The sequence below is a fragment of the Phyllobates terribilis genome, unplaced genomic scaffold, assembly GCF_046119375.1.
Source record: "Phyllobates terribilis strain yellow unplaced genomic scaffold, ASM4611937v1 Scaffold_3__8_contigs__length_932513732, whole genome shotgun sequence".
Lineage (NCBI taxonomy): Eukaryota > Metazoa > Chordata > Amphibia > Anura > Dendrobatidae > Phyllobates > Phyllobates terribilis.
This window is the reverse complement of record NW_027362763.1, coordinates 719178335-719202132: the sequence shown is the minus strand read 5'-3', so window position 1 is coordinate 719202132 and position 23798 is coordinate 719178335. Positions and strand designations below refer to the sequence as shown.

General features: G+C 43.8%; 1 protein-coding gene across 2 annotated transcripts in view; it reads left to right on the top strand.

The window, feature by feature from the left end:
- The window catches only part of THADA (THADA armadillo repeat containing), a 659309-nt gene that overhangs the window by 67342 nt on the left and 568169 nt on the right, over window positions 1-23798 (top strand). For both annotated transcript variants that reach the window (XM_073672037.1, XM_073672036.1), the window contains exons 20-21: window positions 1831-1992; window positions 11781-11938. In XM_073672037.1, the coding sequence (XP_073528138.1) occupies window positions 1831-1992; window positions 11781-11938 (320 nt within the window). The remainder of the gene's footprint in view (window positions 1-1830; window positions 1993-11780; window positions 11939-23798) is intronic.

The window sequence follows — 23798 nt, the reverse complement described above, 5'->3', positions numbered from 1 at the left end:
CTCTTTCCCCCGGTTCTCTCTCTCTCTCTTCCCCCGTTCTCTCTCTCTCTCTTCCCCCGTTCTCTCTCTCTCTCTTCCCCGTTCTCTCTCTCTCTCTTCCCCGTTCTCTCTCTCTCTCTTCCCCCGTTCTCTCTCTCTCTCTTCCCCCGTTCTCTCTCTCTCTCTTCCCCCGTTCTCTCTCTCTCTTTCCCCCGTTCTCTCTCTCTCTTCCCCCGTTCTCTCTCTCTCTCTCCCCGTTCTCTCTCTCTCTTCCCCCGTTCTCTCTCTCTCTCTTCCCCCGTTCTCTCTCTCTCTCTTCCCCCGTTCTCTCTCTCTCTCTTCCCCTGTTCTCTCTCTCTCTCTTCCCTGTTCTCTCTCTCTCTCTTCCCCCTGTTCTCTCTCTCTCTTCCCCCTGTTCTCTCTCTCTCTCCCCCTGTTCTCTCTCTTCCTCCCCCCTGTTCTCTCTCTCCCCCGTTCTCTCTCTCGCTTCCCCGTTCTCTCTCTCGCTTCCCCTATTCTCTCTCTCTCTCCCCCCCCCTGTTCTCTCTCTCTCTCTCTCTCCTTCCCCCCCCTGTTCTCTCTCTCTCTTCCCCCCCCTGTTCTCTCTCTCTCTTCCCCCCCCCTGTTCTCTCTCTTCTTCCCCCCCTGTTCTCTCTCTCTCTTCCCCCCCCCCTGTTCTCTCTCTCTCTCCCCCCCCCTGTTCTCTCTCTTCTCCCCCCCCCCCTGTTCTCTCTCTCTCTCTCCCCCCCCCCCCCGTTCTCTCTCTCTTCCCCCCCCTGTTCTCTCTCTCTCTTCCCCCCCCCTGTTCTCTCTCTCTTCCCCCCCTCTCTCTCTCCCCCCCTCTCTCTCCCCCCCTCTCTCCCCCCTCTCTCTCCCCTCTCCCCCCCCTCTCTCTCTCTTCCCACCCCTCTCTCTCTCTCCCCCCCTCTCTCCCCCCTCTCTCTCTCTCTCCCCCCTCTCTCTCTCTCTCCCCCCCTCTCTCTCTCTCTCCCCCCTCTCTCTCTCTCTCCCCCCCTCTCTCTCTCTCTTCCCCCCCTCTCTCTCTCTCCCCCCCCCCTCTCTCTCTCCCCCCCCTCTCTCTCTCTCTCCCCCCCTCTCTCTCTCTCTCTCTCCCCCCCCTCTCTCTCTCTCTCTCTCCCCCCCCCCTCTCTCCCCCCTCTGTTTCCCCCCCTCTCTCCCCCCTCTGTTTCCCCCCCTCTCCCCCCCCCCCCTGTTTCCCCCCTCCCCCCCCCTCTCTCTCTCTGTTCCCCACCCCCCTCTCTATATCATTGCTATTCCTACCGTTGAGAGTTCTATCTTAGTGATTGCTGGGGGTCCGACTTCTTGGGATCCGCCGATTGCCCGTTATGCTCCTTTTTCTTGTTTATGGGACCTCTAGAGAAAGCGGAGTCCAGCGCCCCTAGACAATGAATGGAGCCGAGGTGGAGCATGCGCACCTCCATTCCATTAAGTAAGAACTCTCGGGATCGGAGGGGATCCCATCAATCGGGACCCCCAGCGATCAGTAAGTTATCCTCTATCTTGTGGACAGGTGATGACTTTCAGTTGTGTTGTGGAATTCACCATCCCAATAAAGGGAATAAAGTCTTACCCTTCCCATCAGACGTTTCTTCCGCCCCAGCTGACACATACAGTATTTGTGTGATTATAATCTTCTCTATATTAGTCTGTTGCTGGATTATTTTTTGTCCTGAAACGCGTCTCTCTTGGGATTGCACCATGTAACCGCTGAGCTTTTTGGCCGCTTTGGGTCCTGTTACCTAAAACAGTCGGGGTACCGAGGTGAAGCCTCAGAGACAAAGCCGTTTTCGGTTGACCGTCCCTTGCTGACTGTTTCCATTGTCTCTCCAGAAGCTGCAGCTCAGTTGCACATGATAATGAGTGAGATCAAACCGCGGGACACAAATGATTACTTCACGCAGCCAAGAATATTACAGAAAGAATATGACCTACATTCCCAGGCCCTTCCAGAAGACCGGGTGCCGTCCGATGCCCTGTGTGCAGAGATGAGAGGTAATGACGTGGAATTACAGCAATTAAAAGTCTTATTAGTCCTCTAGGACCACGACTTCATTAACGTTCTACAATATTCATTATTCCGTATAGTTTGTTTGTTGCTGGCCCATATTCTAGGGGGAACACAAGTGCTGCGGACACCAGTCCAGGGGTCACATGTGGCGGCTTTTCTGTCCGCACTTGTCATAAACAAACTGCATTTCATCCCCTTTTCTTGCCCTTGTCGACTTGCATTTTCCTTCTGGTCTCACTCGGCTTTGATCAGGGTCTTTATCCTTTAAGGAGAGCCGACATCTCGAGGAATTCCATTTTTTTTCCTTTGAAGATTTAGCAGCATGGGATTGCTTCTGCGTATTGTATCAGGCCACTGTTTAAGGCGGTATGAAAATATGAGCGGCGCCAATCAGTGGTATGATAGGAATAACGAGGATTGACTTCATACAGCTGCACTCAGGGGGGATGGGAAATTCACGAAATACACTCCCGACTATTGTATTCTACTTTGCTTTGTATAAAGGTATGATGAGACCTATACTGAGAGAGATGCGTATATGTGGGCCAGTGAGAGGCAGGTGGACGTGTGGTGGGAGGAGGCAGGCGGACGTGCGGCGGGTGAGACAGGCGGACGGGCTCGGGGAAGTGGTGTGAAGCAGGCGGTCGTGCCCCGGGGGAAGTGAGACAGAAGGACGTAATTGGGGGTGGGGGGAAGGTGGCGAGGCAGGCGGACGTGCGTCGGGGCGAGGCAGGCGGACATGCGTCGGGGCAACGCAGGCATAAAAAGATATATGTAGGGCCTGATTCATCAAAACTTATACTGCGAGACAGGCGGGCGTGCTCCTGGGAAAGCAGGCACACAGTGTACTGCGAGCAAGAGGTATATAGGGCCCGATTCATCAAAACTTTTACAGCAGAGAATTTGTGTAAAAGATTTGAAAGTCGCAAACTTTTCGCAGAATGTAAACTTGTGCACAAATTTCGCTACTTTTGCAGTTTTCAAGATGGGCAGTGCTGGGAAGGTGACTGAGTGTAGCCTCACCTGCCCCTAATATTTCACAATAGTGTCAGCGTTTTTTACGCTAGAAATGATATTGCCATCTCTGACTGCAGGACCATTTCTGGTGAGGTGCACAGAGGCGCACGACATTGAGAAGATGCGCCAAGTTCATTTAGTGGCGTGCATCTCTTAATGAATTTGGCGCATTGTTCACCGGCGAGCCCTTTGCTAAGCCTGATGTGCACAACACTTTCTTAATGATCTGGCTCCAATGTTCCTGATCCATCATTTGTATATTTTTTTTTTTTCAGTCCGTTTTCTTTTTTTTGTCTTGTAGACTTATTGAGGGGGATGTTTTCTTCAAAATGGCGCACATGATTCAAAAATTTTCAGAAAAATCAAATATGCTCTTTTTTTTGCCTTTTAACCTTTTATTACACCTTTTTAGAACAAAAAGTCACATTTTCCATTAAAATATTATAGTACCAGTTACTAAGTACTTGTGTTCGCCTTTAAGTGGAAATCCTGGAGCAATTTTTCACGTAACTCTGTGTTTTCCGTTTCCTCTATTACTCCTCCTGGAAATGTATGAATTAATTGACAACTGGGCGTAAGTATTCCCATTATCAAAGGTGTGTGTTCTGATTGGACAGTGTGAGGGTAAGACCAGGCGCAGCCACACGTGGTCCTCTCCCGTAGCTTCTTTCCAAAGGTCCTAAATGGCAAATCTATGTTTAGCACTATATTCCCCCTGCACAACACCACTTTTTTTTCTACTTACCGTAAATGCCTGTATTTTTGGCTAAAAATCATTTTACAATTTTCACTAAAAACGAAGCACCGTTTGCTCCTGCGTTACACTGCCTATTGCTGGCTGCGGAATGAGTTAACTGAGATTCCGTCAGTGAGCTCGTTTTGACAGTCTCACGTGCGAGTTTGCAGATTTGTATGTGTCTTTTTCTGTCTGATTTATGACCATAGATCACATCACAGAGCCTGTAAAAGCAAAACTGCTTGAAAATTTTATTGCAACCCAATTGCAAAAATAACGATTTTTAAAGCCAAATACATGAATTTAAGTAAAAACACAATTTTTTTTCTCAAAGTTGGAAAATATATTCATAAAGAAGAATTACCAGACGCTTTGCACCCTTTAGTGGACGTGAAAATATACATTTAAAAAAAGTATTTCAAATGCTGCAGCCCACGAGGATAGATGTCCCTATGATAACACTTCCTGTACTTTGGTGGTTCCTAGGAATAACAAGTATTCAGCCCTGTGAAGACTTTATCTGCACATCTGTATACATACGGCTACAATCTAGGGTCTTCACTTGAATGCCACCTTGCCCTTTTCTTACTGCTAATCTTCCAGATAACATGTCCATACCCAGTGTTCATTTAATCCTGCCATCCCTTGAGTGACCACTTGATGGAGCTGTGGTGCTGCCGCTGCACCTCTGTAGGCTCATCACCACCAGATATTGTGTGCGAGGTCAGGGGTCATCTGTGTAGATTATGCTTTAATTTCTGCAGAATGGGAAAAGAAGCTCAATTTTTTTTCTCCTTTTTCTATGTAAAATGGGATCTTTTAGTTTAATAATGAATAATTGCCTGTAACCGACAGTGAGCGTTTACCTCTCCACTTTGTGCAGGATGTCTCGCCTCTCTCATGTGTTCTAGTTGTCAGAAGTTCACCGCTGACGCAGTTGTTCTTTTTGGGTGTCTGTAAAACGTGACCTCTTTTACTTTAAATTGGTATTTGTCGTGAATTTTGCCCATTTTCTTTATGGATGTTTAATGTCACATTATATAATATACAGTTAGGTCCATATATATTTGGACAGAGACAACATTTTTCTAATTTTGGTTCTAGACATTACCACAATGAATTTTAAACAAAACAATTCAGATGCAGTTGAAGTCCAGACTTTCAGCTTTCATTTGAGGGTCTCCACATTAAAATTGGATGAAGGGTTTAGGAGTTTCAGCTCCTTAACATGTGCCACCCTATTTTTAAAGGAACCAAAAGTAATTGGACAGATTAAATAATTGTAAATAACATGTTCATTTCTAGTACTTGGTTGAAAACTCTTTGTTGGCAATGACTGCCTGAAGTCTTGAACTCATGGACATCACCAGACGCGGTGTTTCCTCCTTTTTGATGCTCTGCCAGGCCTTCACTGCGGTGGTTTTCAGTTGCTGTTTGTTTGTGGGCCTTTCTGTCTGAAGTTTAGTCTTTAACAAGTGAAATGCATGCTCAATTGGGTTGAGATCAGGTGACTAACTTGGCCATTCAACAATATTCCACTTCTTTGCTTTAATAAACTCCTGGGTTGCTTTGGCTTTATGTATTGGGTCATTGTCCATCTGTAGTATGAAACGACGACCAATCAGTTTGGCTGCATTTGGGTGGATCTGAGCACACAGTATGGCTCTGAATACATCAGAATTCATTCGGCTGCTTCTGTCCTGTGTCACATCATCAATAAACACTAGTGACCCAGTGCCACTGGCAGCCATGCATGCCCAAGCCATCACACTGCCTCCGCCGTGTTTTACAGATGATGTGGTATGCTTTGGATCATGAGCTGTACCACGCCTTCGCCATACTTTTCTCTTTCCATCATTCTGGTAGAGGTTGATCTTGGTTTCATCTGTCCAAAGAATGTTCTTCCAGAACTGTGCTGGCTTTTTTAGATGTTTTTTAGCAAAGTCCAGTCTAGCCTTTTTTTCTTGATGCTTATGAGTGGCTTGCACCGTGCAGTGAACCCTCTGTATTTACTTTCATGCAGTCTTCTCTTTATGGTAGATTTGGATACTGATACGCCTACCTCCTGGAGAGTGTTGTTCACTTGGTTGGCTGTTGTGAAGGGATTTCTCTTCACAATGGAGATTATTCTGCGATCATCCACCACTGTTGTCTTCTGTGGGCGCCCAGGTCTTTTTGCATTGATGAGTTCACCAGTGCTTTTTCTTTCTCAGGATGTACCAAACTGTAGATTTTGCCATTCCTAATATTGTAGCAATTTCTCGGATGGGTTTTTTCTGTTTTTACAGCTTAAGGATGGCTTGTTTCACCTGCATGGAGAGCTCCTTTGACCACATGTTTACTTCACAGCAAAACCTTCCAAATGCAAGCACCACACCTCAAATCAACTCCAGGCCTTTTATCTGCTTAATTGAGAATGACATAACGAAGGGATTGCCCACACCTGTCCATGAAATGGCCTTGGAGTCAATTGTCCAATTACTTTTGGTCCCTTTAAAAACAGGGTGGCACATGTTAAGGAGCTGAAACTCCTAAACCCTTCATCCAATTTTAATGTGGATACCCTCAAATGAAAGCTGAAAGTCTGAACTTCAACTGCATCTGAATTGTTTTGTTTAAAATTCATTGTGGTAATGTCTAGAACCAAAATTAGAAAAATGTTGTCTCTGTCCAAATATATATGGACCTAACTGTATCACATTTACATTCTCTGCAAAACTGCAAGCAAGTAGCTATTAGGACAAATTCAGCTATGCTACATCTGACTGTGTATTTTGCAGTTATTTTAAATATTGCAAATTATATATATATTTTTCTTTCTACTTTTCCAGATCTCCTTTAGAGGGATATAGGATAGACTGATTAGGACTCGGGAAGGAAACCTTTTTATTCATCAGAGCAGAGAGCCGCAGCTCAACGCAGATCAAATGAATTAGTGTCCTGTAATACCATATTTGCCCTGTAGGAGGAGCTTGCATTTGCTCGTGGCTTCCTGGGTGATCGATTCTGTTTTAGCTGCCGAAAGTAAAGCCCCATTAGTGTCAAGCTATAAAGGGAGAGGTCTGCCGGGGAGGGAGTTGTCTGCCAGGGAGGGTGGGGGAGGTCTGCGAGGGAGGGAGAGGTCTGCCGGGGTGGGAGAGGTCTGCGAGGGAGGGAGAGGTCTGCCGGGGTGGGAGAGGTCTGCCGGGGGCCCCAATCATCTGTTTTTCATGGATAGAACAGTTACCCATTACAGTCTATGGGGCTGATCACACGTTTCTGGTTTTTTTTTTGCAGACCAGGTGCCTGCAAGCAAAAAATAAATAAATGTCAGTTTTTGATCTGTGTTGCGGATCAAAGTCGACAACCAAAGTCAGTGGAAAAAAAACATGCAGATGTCAGCCATGTTTCTGCTGTGTGCTGCTGTTTTTACTGTTTTTTTGGATAGGAGATGCTTGGAAATATTTACTTTTTTTCTGCATACCAGAAAAAGGAATTTACTGGTGGTAAAAAATGGACAAAGGGATGAAAATCGAATTTAGCACACTGATGAAAAACGTGCTATTTTTATTGTATGCAAAAAAAGAAGAAAAAAATCTGGATGTCTGAATGAGGCCTTAGTCAAGTATCTGTTACATTGCAGTGATTCGGGCAATTAAAATGTGCTGTGCAGATCTCCATCTGTGCCACAATCTACATGTTGTATGTGCACATTTTGGAGCAGATTTGCTCTGGATATGTGCACATTTTGGAGCAGATTTGCTCTGGATACCACCAAAGGAAGATAAATCTGCAGAAAGAATTAACATGCGGCAGTTTAAAAATAGTTTGCTCTGTCATTTTTTTTTTTCTTCCACAGTGGATAGGACTTTTCACAATTTCATCCACTTTGTTCGTACTGTAGCACATTGCATACTTTTTTTCTGACAAATCTGGACAGATAATTTGCAATATTACCACCACGTGTATTCATACCCTAACACTTGCTGTAAAAACATGTTGGTCATTAAGTGGTTAAACCATTCCCGACTTGTGATGTACGTGCTCAACATACTTTGGATTCAGGTGAATAATGCTGGCTCAGAGGCTGAGCCTGTCCCTACATGGTAGGTGTCGGCTGTGTAGTAGAGGGGTTACAAGGACACTAAACTTCAGGAAGGCAAATTTCCAACGGTTGAGAGATGATCTTAGTGCAATAAACTGGGACGATATCTTGAGACCTAAAACTACACAAAGCAAATGGGAGACATTTATTAGCATCCTGAATAGGACCCGTGCACAATATATACCCTATGGGAATAAACATGCTAGAAATAGAAGGAAACCATTATGGCTAAATAGAGCTGTAAGGGGCGCAATAAGTGACAAAAAGAAAGCATTTAGAGAACTAAAGCAAGTAGGTAGTGATGAGGCATTAAATAAATATAGAAAATTAAATAAATTCTGTAAAAACCAAATCAAGGCAGCAAAGATTGAGGCAGAGAGACTCATTGCCAGAGAAAGTAAAAATAACCCCAAAATATTCTTTAACTAAAAAATGATAGTGTTGGCCCCCTTAAAAATAGTCTGGGTGAAATGGTGGATGAGGATGAGGAAAAAGCCAATATGCTAAATGATTTTTTTTCAACCATATTTACACAAGAAAATCGCATGACAGAAAACATGATTAGTGATAACAAAAATTCTCCAGTAAATGTCACTTGCTTAACCCAGCAGGAAGTATGGCGGCGTCTAAAAATCAATAAAGTTGACAAATCCCCAGGCCCGGATGGGATACACCCGCGAGTACTGCAGGAATTAAGTAACGTCATAGATAGACCATTATTTTTAATCTTTAAAGATTCCATAATAACAGGGTCTGTACCACAGGACTGGCGTATAGCAAATGTGGTGCCAATATTCAAAAAGGGGACAAAAACCGAACTTGGAGATTATAGGCCAGTAAGCTTAACCTCTACTGTGGGTAAAATCCTGGAGGGTTTCCTAAGAGATGCTATACTAGAGTATCTGAAGAAGAATAACCTCATGACACAATATCAACATGGGTTTACGAGGGACCATTCCTGTCAGACTAATCTGATAAGTTTTTATGAGGAGGCAAGTTCCGGACTGGACCAAGGAAATGCAGAGGATGTTGTGTATATGGACTTTTCAAAAGCTTTTGATACGGTTCCACACAAAAGGTTTATACATAAAATGAGAACAATGGGGATAGGGGAAAATATATGTAAGTGGGTTAAGACCTGGCTCAGTGATAGGAAACAAAGGGTGGTTATTAATGGAACACACTCAGACTGAGTCTCAGTTAACAGTGGGGTACCACAGGGGTCAGTATTGGGCCCCCTTCTTTTTAACATATTTATTAATGACCTTGTAGGGGGCATACAGAGTATTATTTCAATATTTGCAGATGACACTAAACTCTGCAGGGTAATCAATACAGAGGAGGACAATTTTATATTACAGGAGGATCTATATAAACTTAAAGTTTGGGCTGATAAATGGCAAATGAGCTTTAATGGGGATAAATGTAAGGTAATGCACTTGGGCAGAGGAAATAAAATGTATAATTATATGCTTAATTGTAAAACACTGGGCAAAACTGTCACTGAAAAAGACCTGGGTGTATTGGTGGACGACAAGCTCACGTGGTGGCCAGTGTCAGGCAGCTGCTGCAAAGGCAAATAAAATAATCGGATGCATTAAAAGAGGCATAGATGCTCATGAGGAGAACATCATTTTACCTCTATACAAGTCACTAGTGCGACCACACTTAGAATACTGTGTATAGTTCTGGTCTCCGGTGTATAAGAAAGACATAGCTGAACTAGAACGGGTGCAAAGAAGAGCGACCAAGGTTATTAGAGGACTGGGGGGTCTGCAATACCAAGACAGGTTATTACACTTGGGGTAATTTACTGTGGAAAAACGAAGGCTTAGGGGTGATCTTATTACTATGTACAAGTATATGAGGGGACAGTACAAAGACCTTTCTACTGATCTTTTTACTCTGAGGCCAGAGACGGAGACAAGGGGGCATCTTCTATGTCTGGAGGAAAGAAGGTTTAATCATAATCACAGACGCGGATTCTTTACTGTAAGAGCAGTGAGACTATGGAACTCTCTGCCGCATGATGTTGTAATGAGTGATTCACTACTAAAATTTAATAAGGGCCTGGATGCCTTTCTTGAAAAGTATAATATTACAGGTTATATATACTAGATTCCTTGATAGGGCGTTGATCCAGGGAACTAGTCTGATTGTCGTATGGAGTCAGGAAGGAATTTTTTTTCCCCAATGTGGAGCTTAGTGTTTGCCACATGTTTTTTTTTGCCTTCCTCTGGATCATGTTAGGCTATGGGTTGAACTAGATGGACTTAGTTTTTAAGGTTGAAGGAAGACTATGATACTATGTTACTACCTGGAATGAGTGATCAGAGCTGGCTCCGATCACTGCTGTTTAGTTTCTGCTGTCCATCTCTGGCTGCGACATGAAAGTGGTTCCAACAGTTTTGGGTGTTCCAATGAGTTACAGCGGCAGCAGGGGGACTTCTAAATGCCCCTTTGGTGCCATCTTGCTTTTCCTATGGAGCTCCCCTCCCCCTAAAAAGCAAAAAAAACTTAGAATTGCTCCATAAAATGCAATAAAAAATACTAGAAGTACTCTGAGATTGTACCAATAAAAATTACAGCTCACCACACCAAAAAATAAGCCATTATACAGCATCTTTGCCAGAAAAAAAATATTATGGGTCTCCGAAAATGGCGACACAAACCAAATTTTGTTTGCAAACTTCTGGAGTTTTTATTTAAACCAGCAAATATAAATAATATCCATGTAAGTTTAGTATCACTGTAATCATACTGACCTGATGAATTATGTGGAGGGTCATTTTCGTGTATGTATATGTTTGCATATATGTACAGTACAGACCAAAAGTTTGGACACACCTTCTCATTTAAGGACTACCTCTTGAAGCTCATCAAGAGAATGCCAAGAGTGTGCAAAGCAGTCATCAAAGCAAAAGGTGGCTACTTTGAAGAACCTAGAATATAAGACATATTTTCAGTTCTTTCACACTTTTTTGTTAAGCATATAATTCCACATGTGTTAATTCATAGTTTTGATGCCTTCAGTGTGAATGTACAATTTTCAAAGTCATGAAAATACAGAAAAATCTTTAAATGAGAAGGTGTGTCCAAACTTTTGGTCTGTACTGTATGTGTGTGTATGTATATGTATGTGTGTGTGTGTGTATATGTGTATATATATATATATATATATATATATATATATATATATATATATATATATATATATATATAATAATTTTAGATTATCAAGTGTTATTTTTTTATACCATTTTATCATTAAAATTATATTTTTATTGATGAAGTGGTATAAAAATGCTTTTCTCAATATATATAATTTATTATATCGATAATGGTATAAAAAAATAACACTTTTTTATAATTATAAGAAAAATGGTTATTTTTTTTATACCATTTTATCAATAAAATAAAATTATTTTTATTATGGTATATAATTCTAAAAAAAACTATTTTTTTATTCCATTTTATCACACTTGGAAATATTTTTTATGCTTTTCGGGACATTATATGGTAAAATGAATGTTGTCACTCAAAACTGCAACATGTCCTGCAAAATACCCTCCTATGGCCGACAATTAAAAAAGTTACAGCTTTTGGAAGAAGAGGTGGAGAAAAACGAAATCTCTCTAATGGGAAAGAGTTAAATAAAATATAAACAAAATGAATGTGGTTTTGCAGTACTCTGCTGGGAGACGTTTATGCTATAAGTGTCTGTATGTAGCCACTCATTGGTTGTGATGTGAGCTGCGCCGTCAATTCTCCATATTTGTAAGCTCAGCATTGCCCCCTCCCCCCCCCCAATAATCCCCAGGACAGAGGTTGACCACAACTTACAAAAATGTAGTTCTTTAACCCTATAGTCTGTGTCTCCTCTATGTATTGTATAGTTTTTGCTGTTTTTGACATTGCTTTGCTTGTCTTGGAAGGTGGTGAGGGCGCACCGTGCAGCGTGACGGCACAGATGGTCCTGGTTTGCTGTTGGAGGAGTATGAAGGAAGTCTCTCTATTATTGGGGTTGCTTTGCCAAAGCCTCCCATTGCAGACAGAACTGACCTCATCTCGGGGGCTCATTACTGTAGAACAGGTAACACCACAGAAAGTTCCTTTAAAATGTATCTAAATCCTTATTTTTTTCCACTTGTAGAGAAATATGCATCCAGTGTCTTGTAATTCTTTCCTTCCTTACGAAGTCTTTGGACAACTCTCCACTTTTCGTTAAACTTGTGCCGATTCCATTTGGCTTCTCGGCGCAATCTGGAAATCTCGCACTTACTGAGAAGTTCTCCCATTCGGTACATCGGATAGAGCGCTGGCTCTGACGCTTCCCTCCAATGGTCCCTCCATGAATTACTCACAACATTAATATTTTGTACATACCAGATTTATAGCCAATTTTTTTTTTTCCTGTGATTCTCCTTTTACATTTCCTAGTATAATATTTGTCGGCGACTCGTAAATGATGATTTCTAAGAATTATTATGTCAGTTTCCCGTTACTTATTATTTACGCAGAGTAAACAGTCATCTTAAAGACTATTAATGAACGCTGCATATATACACATACGGCTCTGATCACTTGTCCGATCTGTTTTTCTTTTCCATTTTAGGAACAGACAGATGGAAAAAGTGATCAGTTATGCAATAAAAAGACGAGTGGTCCCACTGATTATTATGGGGTCAGTTTGGGTTCCTTTTTCTGGTTTGTTTTTTTTTTGCTTTTAGAATAGGAGAAAAATTTCTGCATAAAGGACACCAAACAGGTTCCTTAATAACCAGTGGGGTCCTCTGCTCTCGTTTCCATAAGGATCACTTATTCCTAGAAATCGGCAAATCGATTCGCAGGTGTCATGCTGGGTATGGGGAGAACCCAGCGTATAACGACAGGAAAAGGTAAGGGTGCCCTACAAGTAGTGAAAGGGGGAGTCGAGACCCCTAAACAGCTCAAAAACAAACCCTGTCTCCCCTATAGACCCTATATAGGTAGAGCAGAAAACCAGGCCCTAGCGCTAACCCTAAAGCTAGGCCCTAGGTAGGGAGGGGGAGGGGAGGGCACTAGTCCTCCCCACTGCAAACTAAAGTACACACAAGGGAAACGAAAAAAGGAATTCACTTAACTTAAAGATGACACTTGAGAGCACACGGCAACAATCCACGAAGGAACTCCCAGGCCTGAATAGATATGAACATTCTATCACCAGCAACTCTCTGGAGAAACTGAGTGTATTTAAGGATATAGCAAGGGCGTGTTAATTAGCAGCAGAACGTGAGGGTCACCGCTGGGTCCTAAAGGTAGAAATCCCAAGCAAGGTGAGGATCACCACTGGGTCCTAAAGGAAGAGGGATCATGCATGCCAAACACAGCGACTTCTACAGCTGGACCCCGTATGACTTTCTGTCAAACCTAAGACAACGAACATGGAAGAGCGCAGCATCAAAATCACCTAGTGGTTTAGTGGGGATATTCCAATAAAGGTGGGTGGATTAGCCTCTCACCTGAAAGGGTTGTGCACGCCTGCACAACCTCGGTAACGGGCGTCTCCGTGCACTCCAGCTGTGTTGCTCCGGGACCACTCCTGTTCTGTGCTTCCTGATCTGGTCACATGAATCCAAGATCCTGTCACGGGATACCACCTCACAGGATGTGACGTCACTTCAGGTCCTGATGCCTGGAGATACTCTCTAGAGCCCCAAGCTGCTCCAGCCACAATCCCTCAAGGAGAATATCAATGTTTTTTGGACAAATATTTGTGGTTAATTAATGGAGCGCTATGGCTAGAGAGCACACTGTGATAGATTGGTGGTGAACAAACTTTTTTATTAAACCACTACGCGTTTCGGCAGCGGACCACTACCTTCCTCAGGTGGATTTAGGTAAATCCACCTGAGGTTTCTGTCAAACCTGACACACCCGTGACAGTAGGTTCCTGGTGTTTCTGGACGAGCTAAGCTCTATTCTAAGATTAAACACCATCTTAATAGAAAGTTTATACAGTCTCGGCCTAGAGCATTGCTTAGTTGAGCACTTCTGCTCCTCCATCGTGGTCTTAGCACTATGCTAGAATTGAGCAAAAAGATTTGCAGGACCCAGGTCTAGTGGCTACTTCCGTAGTCTTTGACCAGATGGGAGCCATTGTGAACCTCCTCCTACTGGCCTCCTCTAATTAGTAGGCCCAGCGAGAGGTCATGCGTGTTTAAACACCCCAATATGACATTTATCCGCAATGTGTCAACAAATCAGACGAGGCACTGGGTATTCCACCAGATAGGAGACAGTTCGCAATGCTCCCGTTGAGTGTTGTCCTGCAAATTCGATTTGCTCATCTTACTTATTCCATCTTCGTTCCTAAAATGGAAAAGACAAACAGAGAACGTCTGAAAAGAGACGAGTAGGTAGACGTTATGCTAACGCTCCACTTTTAAAGGGGTTTTCAGGGACTTTAATATTGGTGACCCATCCTTGAGATCGAGAATATTAGATCTTTACAGGTCCAAATCTTGACAATTCCCAATGATCCGTGAAATGAAGGGCTTCTGGGCACATCGGAAAATCCACATCTACTTGCGTTGCGGTCCGGAATGGGTCCTTCAATCAGTTGATTGATGCCACTGTTGAGGCATAATGCACACCGGGCAACATGCCAGGATGGCATATCAAAAGAGGAGTCGGGGATGCCATTGGGTAGGAGGAGGTTTCCCATGCTCCCGTCCTTACAGACTTGGAATACTGACCTGGCCGCCAGTCCTGGGTCCTGTGAATATTTTCTTCTGCTTAGCTCTAGCGATATCTGTTATTACACTACATTCAGTGTACATGCTGACTGTATCCGTAGGGCGCCAGTCCATGTCCTTTCGATATACTTAATTGGAAAATTCTTGCTATATGTTTTCGAAGCAAGGATCAAGAATGATGTGCACAGAGCCCTACACTCTACGAGACTCATTTCTTTTATGTTAATTAACCACTTTATATCTACAATTACTATCAAATTGATCCAGCCATTAAGTCATATTAGGTTTAGTGATAAAGGGTACACATTTTCTGCCATTTGCAATAAACCAGTCAAATAAGAAAAATTTATGTTCAGTTCAACCCAACTGATAGAAGAAGTGGTTTCTCGAAATTCACTAAAGAGTTACTTTTAATGGCTACTGCAGTCTCAGAATCATTCACCCCCTTCATGACAAGCATCTTTAGTACTTTATACAGATCCTCTGGCTGTTATGACCTGCTGCAAGTGTGATGCCTAGCCAGACACCAGCTTCTGGCAGCGTTCCTGGGGAATCTTAGCCCATTCCTCCTTCTCCAAAAGAGAAAGTGGTTGGAGCATGTAAACCTAAGCACATTAGTGAACTGGAGGGTATTGCTGATGAGGAATGACTTAACTCATTCATGTTGCACTAAGATTTGTTAGAGTTCAATAGGAACTGTATAAATCTGAATAGCTGTCTAGTGGTTGTTAAAGAGTAACTGCACTTTTAGAAAACTATTAAAATGTCAGAGACTTGTGAGTAGTTCCGAGCCATGGAGATCATGGTGGTGAGACCTCCCCCGAGGAGCAGAAGTGCTCAGACGAGAGCTGCTCTTTTCTAAGACAGGCTTGATAGAAAGTGTATACAGTCTCGGAGTAGAGCAGCACTTGGCTGAGCGCTTCTGCTCCTATTTTCTAGGGATTAGTTGCGGTTTTTGCACCCAAACAGTCTATTAGATGTGATCAAAAAGATTTGCAGGACCCTTGTCCAGCTGCCCTGTCAGTAGTCCATGGCTGGTCCGGCTGCCCTGTCAGTAGTCCATGGCTGGTCCGGCTGCCCTGTCAGTAGTCCATGGCTGGTCCGGCTGCCCTGTCAGTAGTCCATGGCTGGTCCGGCTGCCCTGTCAGTAGTCCATGGCTGGTCCGGCTGCCCTGTCAGTAGTCCATGGCTGGTCCGGCTGCCCTGTCAGTAGTCCATGGCTGGTCCGGCTGCCCTGTCAGTAGTCCATGGCTGGTCCGGCTGCCCTGTCAGTAGTCCATGGCTGGTCCAGCTGCCCTGTCAGTAGTCCATGGCTGGTCCAGCTGCCCTGTCAGTAGTCCATGGCTGGTCCAGCTGCCCTGTCAGTAGTCCATGGCTGGTCCAGCTGCCCTGTCAGTAGTCCATGGCTGGTCCAGCTGCCCTGTCAGTAGTCCATGGCTGGACCAGATCTCTGCAAACCACCTCCTAGCTTCTGATCTTCCCAGAACCACTTCTGATTAGCAGGCTCGATCCAACGCCATACCTGTCATAGATGACATTGCTCCGGAAATGCCGGCAGTTAGGAGACGACTCGTCCGGCAGTCACCAACTACCGATAAGGACGCTGGACCCAGCATCCTGCAAATTTATATCCAACCAAATTTTTATTTTTTTGGGCTTTGTGATGGAAAGCAAAGGATTTGGAGCTATGTTTCAGGAAAAAAGAAATGGTGGTCAAATGTGAAGAACATGGGGAGATGCAGTGTATGCGCTGAGCCTGTGCAAACTAATAATGTCCAATGTTACAATGTAGATGCGAAGTGAAATACGGAGAAATGTGCACTTGGTTATCTGGTCCCTTTTATTACTACTTATTGGTCCAGTCCTCTAGTCTAGGGCAGCCATTCCAGAAATGCTAAGACTGCTGTAAAGTGAAGCCGCTTGCTTTTTGGGAATCTAACCCACATAACAGGGCGGAGGGTAAAAGCGTTAATAAGCCAATTTGCAATCACTGGAAAGCTGTAGCGTTTGTAACCGGACCCAGACTTTTCTTGATTTTTTTTTTTCCCCCGTTGAGGGATTTAATTTGCAAGTCTTTTACATAATTATATCGGTGCTATTAACTTTCACGGACTACATTTTTTTGACATTGCATATATAAAATATAAAGTGATTTTATGTATATACAGTATGTATATATTCTCCAAACTTGAGACTCTTTGTTTTGGAATGGAGTCTTTAAATGAAAAGAAGATTACAGCTTAAACACAGGCTCGGATACTTTTACGGAAATGTCTGCTGTTACGCAGAAAAAGGAGACTGCAATTTTGTAGTTGAGGCTTATACCTCATAGCGACCAGATCTCTGGAATCTGCGCAAAGACCGTCGTACAAGTAATGAAGTGTAGATACGTCCTATGTATCATAAGATCATAAGGGTTTGTGCACAGGAGACTTTCTGCTGTGGAATTTTTGTTGGCGAAATGCTGCCACTTTATGCTGTGCAAAATTGTGAAAGCCGCAGCAGATGACGACATAATGCGGGTTTCAAATTTTCAAATTGCTAAAGATTTCCTTTGCAGCCTGTGCATGAGATTTAGTTTCAATAGAAGAAACTGGAAACAACAGTGTTTCTGTCACGCAAGGTGAGGGAAAGACTAAGTGCGCAATGACGGGAAGAGGGGGAGGAAGCCCAAACACTAGGGAAAGGGGGAGTGGAGACCCGTAGGCAGATCTGACAACACCCTGACTCCCCTAATGTCCCTAAATACGTTCCGCACCTATCGCCGAGCAGGAAACCTAATCCCTGACTGCCCCTAGCGATAGGCCCTAGATGGGAGGGGATAGGATGAGCACTAGTCAGCCCCCACTGCAACTAAAGACAAACAGGTAAATAGACAATGGAATACACTTGGCTTGAGAAGACACCAGAGAGATCATGCCAACTATCTTCCAAGGGAACTCCAAGAAGACACTAGCCGACTACTAGTACTTCAAGCCTGGACAGAGGAAAATAGAGCTATTTTCACCGGCGACTCTCTGGAGAGACTGAAGATATTTCAACATCTAGCAAGGGTGTGTCAATTAGCAGCAGAAGGTGGAGGTCACTTCTAGGTCTTAGAAGGAGTAGGATATCACTACACTGCAGAGATGAAAAGATCAAGATGGTGCCTGCAGAGCCAAGCGCAATGACCTTCTACAGCTGGATCCAGAACGACTGTCTGTCACACCTGACACACCCGTGACAGTTTCTTCTGGCTCAGGAGAAATATGAGCGTTGCAGCCAATCAGCAGCCGCTGGTTGTCTGTAGTGCTTAACGTGACACTCCCATTTGACTTGATCTGAAACTCTTGTATGGCAATGATGTATGTTTCCTTCCAGTGTAGATAAAATTTCCTTTGAATGGTTGTTCCCATTATAGGCATATCCACATCCATAGGAACCTGCACCTATCTTTAAGAAGTGCTTTCCCTGACCCCACTGCTATCTAATGAGGTAGCCTCCAGCTTCTCCATCCAGGCAGGAATTGAATGCACCTTCAAAGATATTAATGCATACAGAGTACCATGCATGTGTGGGTGGTCACATCTACATTCATCCCACCTGGATGCGATGGCCACCTCACCAAGGTTCAGTGCGCCTCCGGACATGGTTCCCACCTCTAAGTCCTGAACTTATCAGACATTAAAAAGGTTGTCCAATGATTTGAGGACCAATCTTTAGCATAAGGTCATCAATATCGGATCAGTGGGGGTCTGACACCTCACTGATCAGCTTTTTTTTCTTGCTGCAGATGTACACAGTGTAGAAAGCCAAAACAATACCACTCCGTACACTCCCTAGAGGTCGTTCTTGGGTACTGCAAGCCAGCTCCTATTTAAGTGAATGGGAGCTGAGCTGCAGTATCTGAGACTGATCACTACACTACACCGTTTACATCCACCTGCAGCAGGAGCTGTAGACATCTAATTGGTGGGGTCCTTACTGTCAGACTCCTACTAAACTGAGAGGTCATCACTATATTCACTAAATGGATAAAAGTATTGGGGCACGTCCACATTACACCTGCAGGAGCTTTTTTGACATCCCATTCTAATTTCATAGCCATTTGTCCACTAGACGGCCCTGTAGAGAAGTGTGATCAGTCACTCCAAAGAAAAGGTTTCCTCTGCTCCAGAGTCCAATGGTGGCATCTTTACACCACTTCATCCGATGCTTGAAATTGTGCTTAGTGATTTAAGCTTACAAGCAACTACTCAGCTATGGAAACCCATGACATGAAGCTTCTGGCGGGGCGCAGTGTTTCTGCTAATGTTAATACCAGAGGAGGTTTGGACTTAACAGTTATGGAGTCAGCAGAGTGTTCGTGACTTTTCTGCTCCTCAGCATTCGGTGACCCCTCTCTGTAACGTTACGGGGTCTCCACTTCATGGCTGAGTTGCTGCGGTTCCTTCCACTTCTCAATAATATCACTAACAGGTGATGGGGGAAGATTTAGGAGGGAAGAAATGTCATGAATGGACTTGTTATACTGGTGTCATCTGTTACAGGATGACGATGGTATCAGTGAGCTCTTTGCCACCAGCCATTCTGTTGGTAAAGGCAGGTGGTATGGCGGGGGGCTGGAGGTTGTACACTGGGTACCAGATGTTGTACATCGGGAAGGAGGTGCCCGATGTTGTTCCCCAGGGAGGGATCTGATGTTATACACTGGAGGAAGGTGCGAAGGGCCGGATGTTATACACGAGGGGTATGGCGAAGGGCCGGATATTATACACTGGGGTGTAGGCGTGAAAGGCCGGATGTTATACACCTGGGGGGGGGGACGGGACGAGGGATCTGATGTTATACACTGGAGGAAGGTGCGAAGGGCCGGATGTTATACACGAGGGGTATGGCGAAGGGCCGGATATTATACACTGGGGTGTAGGCGTGAAAGGCCGGATGTTATACACCTGGGGGGGAGAGGGGGCAAGGAGTCTTATGTTATACACTGGAGGTGATGGGACTGAATTAGAGACCTCATGCAATAATTATGAATTGTGTCCCAATACTTTTCTCCACATAATGTAGGTCCTGTAAAACCTCTTCATGGCAGGTCCTGTGGATATACTATATACAGTGGTGTAAAAAAGTGTTTACCCCCTTCCTGATTTCTTATTCTTTTTCATGTTTGTCACACTAAAATGTTTTAGATCACAAAACAAATTTAAATATTAGACAAAGATAACACAAGTAAACACAAAGTGCATTTTTTAAACGAAGGTCTTTATTATTAAGGGAAAAAGAAATCCAAACCTACAGGGCCCTGTGTGAAAAAATGATTTCCCCCTAAACCTAATAACTAGTTGGGCCACCCTTCGCAATAACAACTGTAAATCTATGCTGGGCATGCACATTAGTAGATTACTCACTTTTTTTTCATTCATAACATTTTTTTAATTTTTTTTGTTTTACTGCTATGCTTCAATGGCTGAATATCGTCGTTTTCCTCGTCTTGTGCTTTTTTTGCTTTTATTTTTCTTGTAGCAGCATTTCAGATTTGAAACTATGAAAGCTTGATCACCATCTGGGACTGTTCAGTCGACATAAGCGCAGTGTTTACAAGAAATTAGCTTACCACAAGCATTTCATTTGGAAATATCAAGGATTTATTAGTTTTCTGTTTTCAATTCTTGACCTTTCCCTTCCATCTGGTTTTAACAAACCAACATTTTCTGAGAGAGGAGAAACTGGGGAATATTGGGGTAAAAAAAAAATTAGGTTTTAACCTTCGTTCTTGTCGAAAATGAGAATTTGTTCCATTCAAGGTGTTTTGAGAACGAGCATTGCAAAAGCAGATTCATGCTGATCTATGTGTTCACTGGTGACCATCGTACTTTCTTCATGTGTTCACCAGCTGTGCGTCTTGCACCGAGCTGCGTCTGCTCCATAGTCGCAGAACTGAATATGGCTCTGTTTATTGTTCATTAGTCTCGCTCATGCTGATTTATTGCCCTGTTTTGAAATCCCGCTAACATTTGGAGGATTGTGTCCAGCTCTGCTCTCCAGTCTTATCACAGGACTAGGGACATCTCGCTATGAGAAAAGTAGAAAAAAATAACTAAGCGAGAACCATTTTGTGGGAAAATAGATTTATTGTAATTTCATAAATTGTCTTTTGATTATGCCCAGAGCATTATTGATGTATGTTTTTTGCGATTGCTGGTTGACTGCTGATATGGCTGCCATTACAGCTTCCTTAGCGTTGTTTCTACCATTCCTGATTTACAAGTGTGTCACGGGTGTATTAGGTTTGACAGACAGTCATTCTGAATCCGATTGTAGAAGGTCGCTACACTTGGCCTTGCAGACACCTTCTTGATTCTTTCATCATCCCTCAGTCTCTAGGACCCAGTGGTGATCTCCACCTTCTGCTGCTAATTAACACACCCTTGCTGGATCTTTAAATACTCTCCGTTTCTCCAGAGAATCGCTGGTGATAGAGTTAATTTCTCTGTTCAGGCCTGGAGTTCTATCAGTCGGTTAGATTCTCCTTGGAGTTCCTTTGTGGATTGTAGTCGTGATCTCTCTGGTGTCTTCTCAAAGCTAAGTGTATCCCCTTGCCTGTTTGCCTTGTATGTCTTTAGTTGCAGAGGGGCTGACTAGTGCTCACCCCTCCCTTTCTAGGGCCTAGCTCTAGGGACAAAGGTATCCTGTTCGGCGATAGGTGCGGAACCTATTTATGGATGATAAGGGCGTCAGGGTGGTGTTAGATCTGCCTAGTTCACAATCCCTTTCCCAAGATTCTGGGCTTCCCCCCTTTTTCCTGTCATCATACGCTGGATCCTTCTCATACCTAGCATGACATTTTCTCCATTAGTGTAGTGAATAAACAAAAAAAAAAGAAATCCACTCTTGACATTAACAGTAGGAATGGAGTCTTCTTGGCAGCCTCTAAATGAGGTCTAAGAAATGCCTAAACTGTAGGGGATCCATGTTGGGAATCTCGTTAATAGGCGATGATACATTGTTTGATGTGCCATCCTTGTCTGATCTGTGGAGGTCCATCTTCTAGATTATATCCAGGGACAACCTTAAGCTCGCCATTCACAAAAGATTGCTGTCAGACAAATGACGGTTCAGGTGGCAGCTATCTCGCCCAACTTTACCATACACGAGCGCTCCTGTGTTCTGTATGAGAGCCACTTATAGACATCTGTGGTGGCATCTCATCTCTTTGTGAAAAAAAGAATCGGCCATCCATAATTGGACATTCCAGATTCTCACCTGCTTTGGTTATAGTCTGTTGGGGGCCCCCATACACATTAAACTATAGCCCTAATTCTTCCATATCAGCGGGTTTGGCTTTGGCCAACATTTGTCTAATGTATATGGAGGACTGTAATTCGCAGTGTCAATTATTTCCTCCTCCTAGCCGTGAGGTTGACATGATTGGCACTCAAAATGTCACCGAAGCCCCATTCAGTTGGCTTGTTTGGAGTGGCTCCGTGTCCATACAGAACAGCGCTACGGAAAGTGTTTTTCAATAGGGCTTACAAAAACATTGTAGCACAGCCGCTCTTGTTTGTTTCTGTAGCTCCCTCTCCTGCGGTTGGCACCTGGACAGAGTTATTTTGATGTCAGTCATAAAAGGTGAAAGTTATTACCTATTCGCTGGGACTCCACTGTTCCCAATACTTTGTCTCTAAAAATGTCCCGTGTTAGTGAAGTGGTGGCCTCACTGTATTTGGCTATCTCAGACAGGTTATGAATAAGAAGTATCACTTTGAAACGCTTCAACCGATTCTCTGAATCCATCTCTTTTGGGACTATTTCCTCAGATGATAGACTTATTCTTATATTCATTTGGATTTTTATGGAGTTATTTACCTTTTTATGGATGGACTTTTCCTTAGATAAAATTGCGTGTTTTACTCGAAGTGCTGGATCAACTGCCTTTGTTACATGGACTATCTCAGACAGTCCCATTGACAATGAATGGTCACCACTTCATTCCGATGGGGCATTTCTAAGCCCTGTTCTTGGGACCATAGGGGGAAACAGCAGTCAGACCACCCACTGTTCACTGTAGAGACTAACCCTATAAAGAATCTTTGACTCCTTTGCTTGTTGGCATACCCTTGTGATATGCCATCACCCTTTCTAGCATATTTGCAGCTATTTATTATTATTATTAATTTATTTATATAGCGCCATTGATTCCATGGTGCTGTACATAAGAAGGTGTTACATACCAGATACAGACATCACTTATAGTAAACAAACTAACAATGATAGACTGGTACAGAGGGAAGAGGACCCTGCCCTTGTGGGCTGACATTCTACAGGAATGGGGAAGGAGACAGTAGGTTGGGGGGGGTTGCTGTATCTCCGGTGTTGAGGTGGCAGCAAGCACGGTCATGGCAGGCTGTAGGCTTGTTTGAAGAGATGGGTTTTCAGGTTCTGTCTGAAGGATCCAAATGTGGAGGCTAATCGAACGTGTTAAGGCACAGAATTCCATAGGATGGGGGTTATTTGGGAGAAGTCTTGGAGGTGATTGGGTGAGGATCAAATAAGTGTGGAGGAGAGAAGGAGGTCTTGGGAGGACCGGAGATTACGTGAGGGAATATATCGGGAGATTAGTTCAGAGATGTGCGGAGCAGAGAGGTTATGGATGGCTTTGTAGGTCAGTGTTTGAGCTGGATGTGCTGGGGGAATGGGAGCCAGTGAAGGGATTTGCAAAGGGGGGTAGCAGAGGAGTAGCGAGGCGAGAGATGAACAAGTCGTGCAGCAGAGTTGAGGATTGACTGGAGGGGTGCGAGAGTGTTAGCAGGTAGGCCACAGAGGAGGATGTTGCAATAGTCGAGGCGGGAGATGATATGGGCATGCACAAGAAGTTTAGTAGATTGAGGGTTGAGGAAAGGACGGATTCTGGCAATATTTTTGAGCTGGAAGCGACAGGAGGTGGCGAGAGCTTGGATGTGAGGTTTGAAGGACAGGGCAGAATCGAGGGTTACTCAGAGGCAGCGGATTGCTGGTACTGGGGAAAGTGTGGTGTTATTTATTGTAATAGAAAGATCAGGTGGCGAAGATACGCGAGATGGGGGAAAGATGATGAGTTCAGTTTTGTCCACATTAAGCTTGAGGAAGCGAAAGGAGGAGGAGGATATGGCTGATAGACATGCTGGAATTCTGGACAGCAGAGAGGTAGATCTGGCTGTCATCAGCGTACAGATGGTATTGGAAGCCATGGGA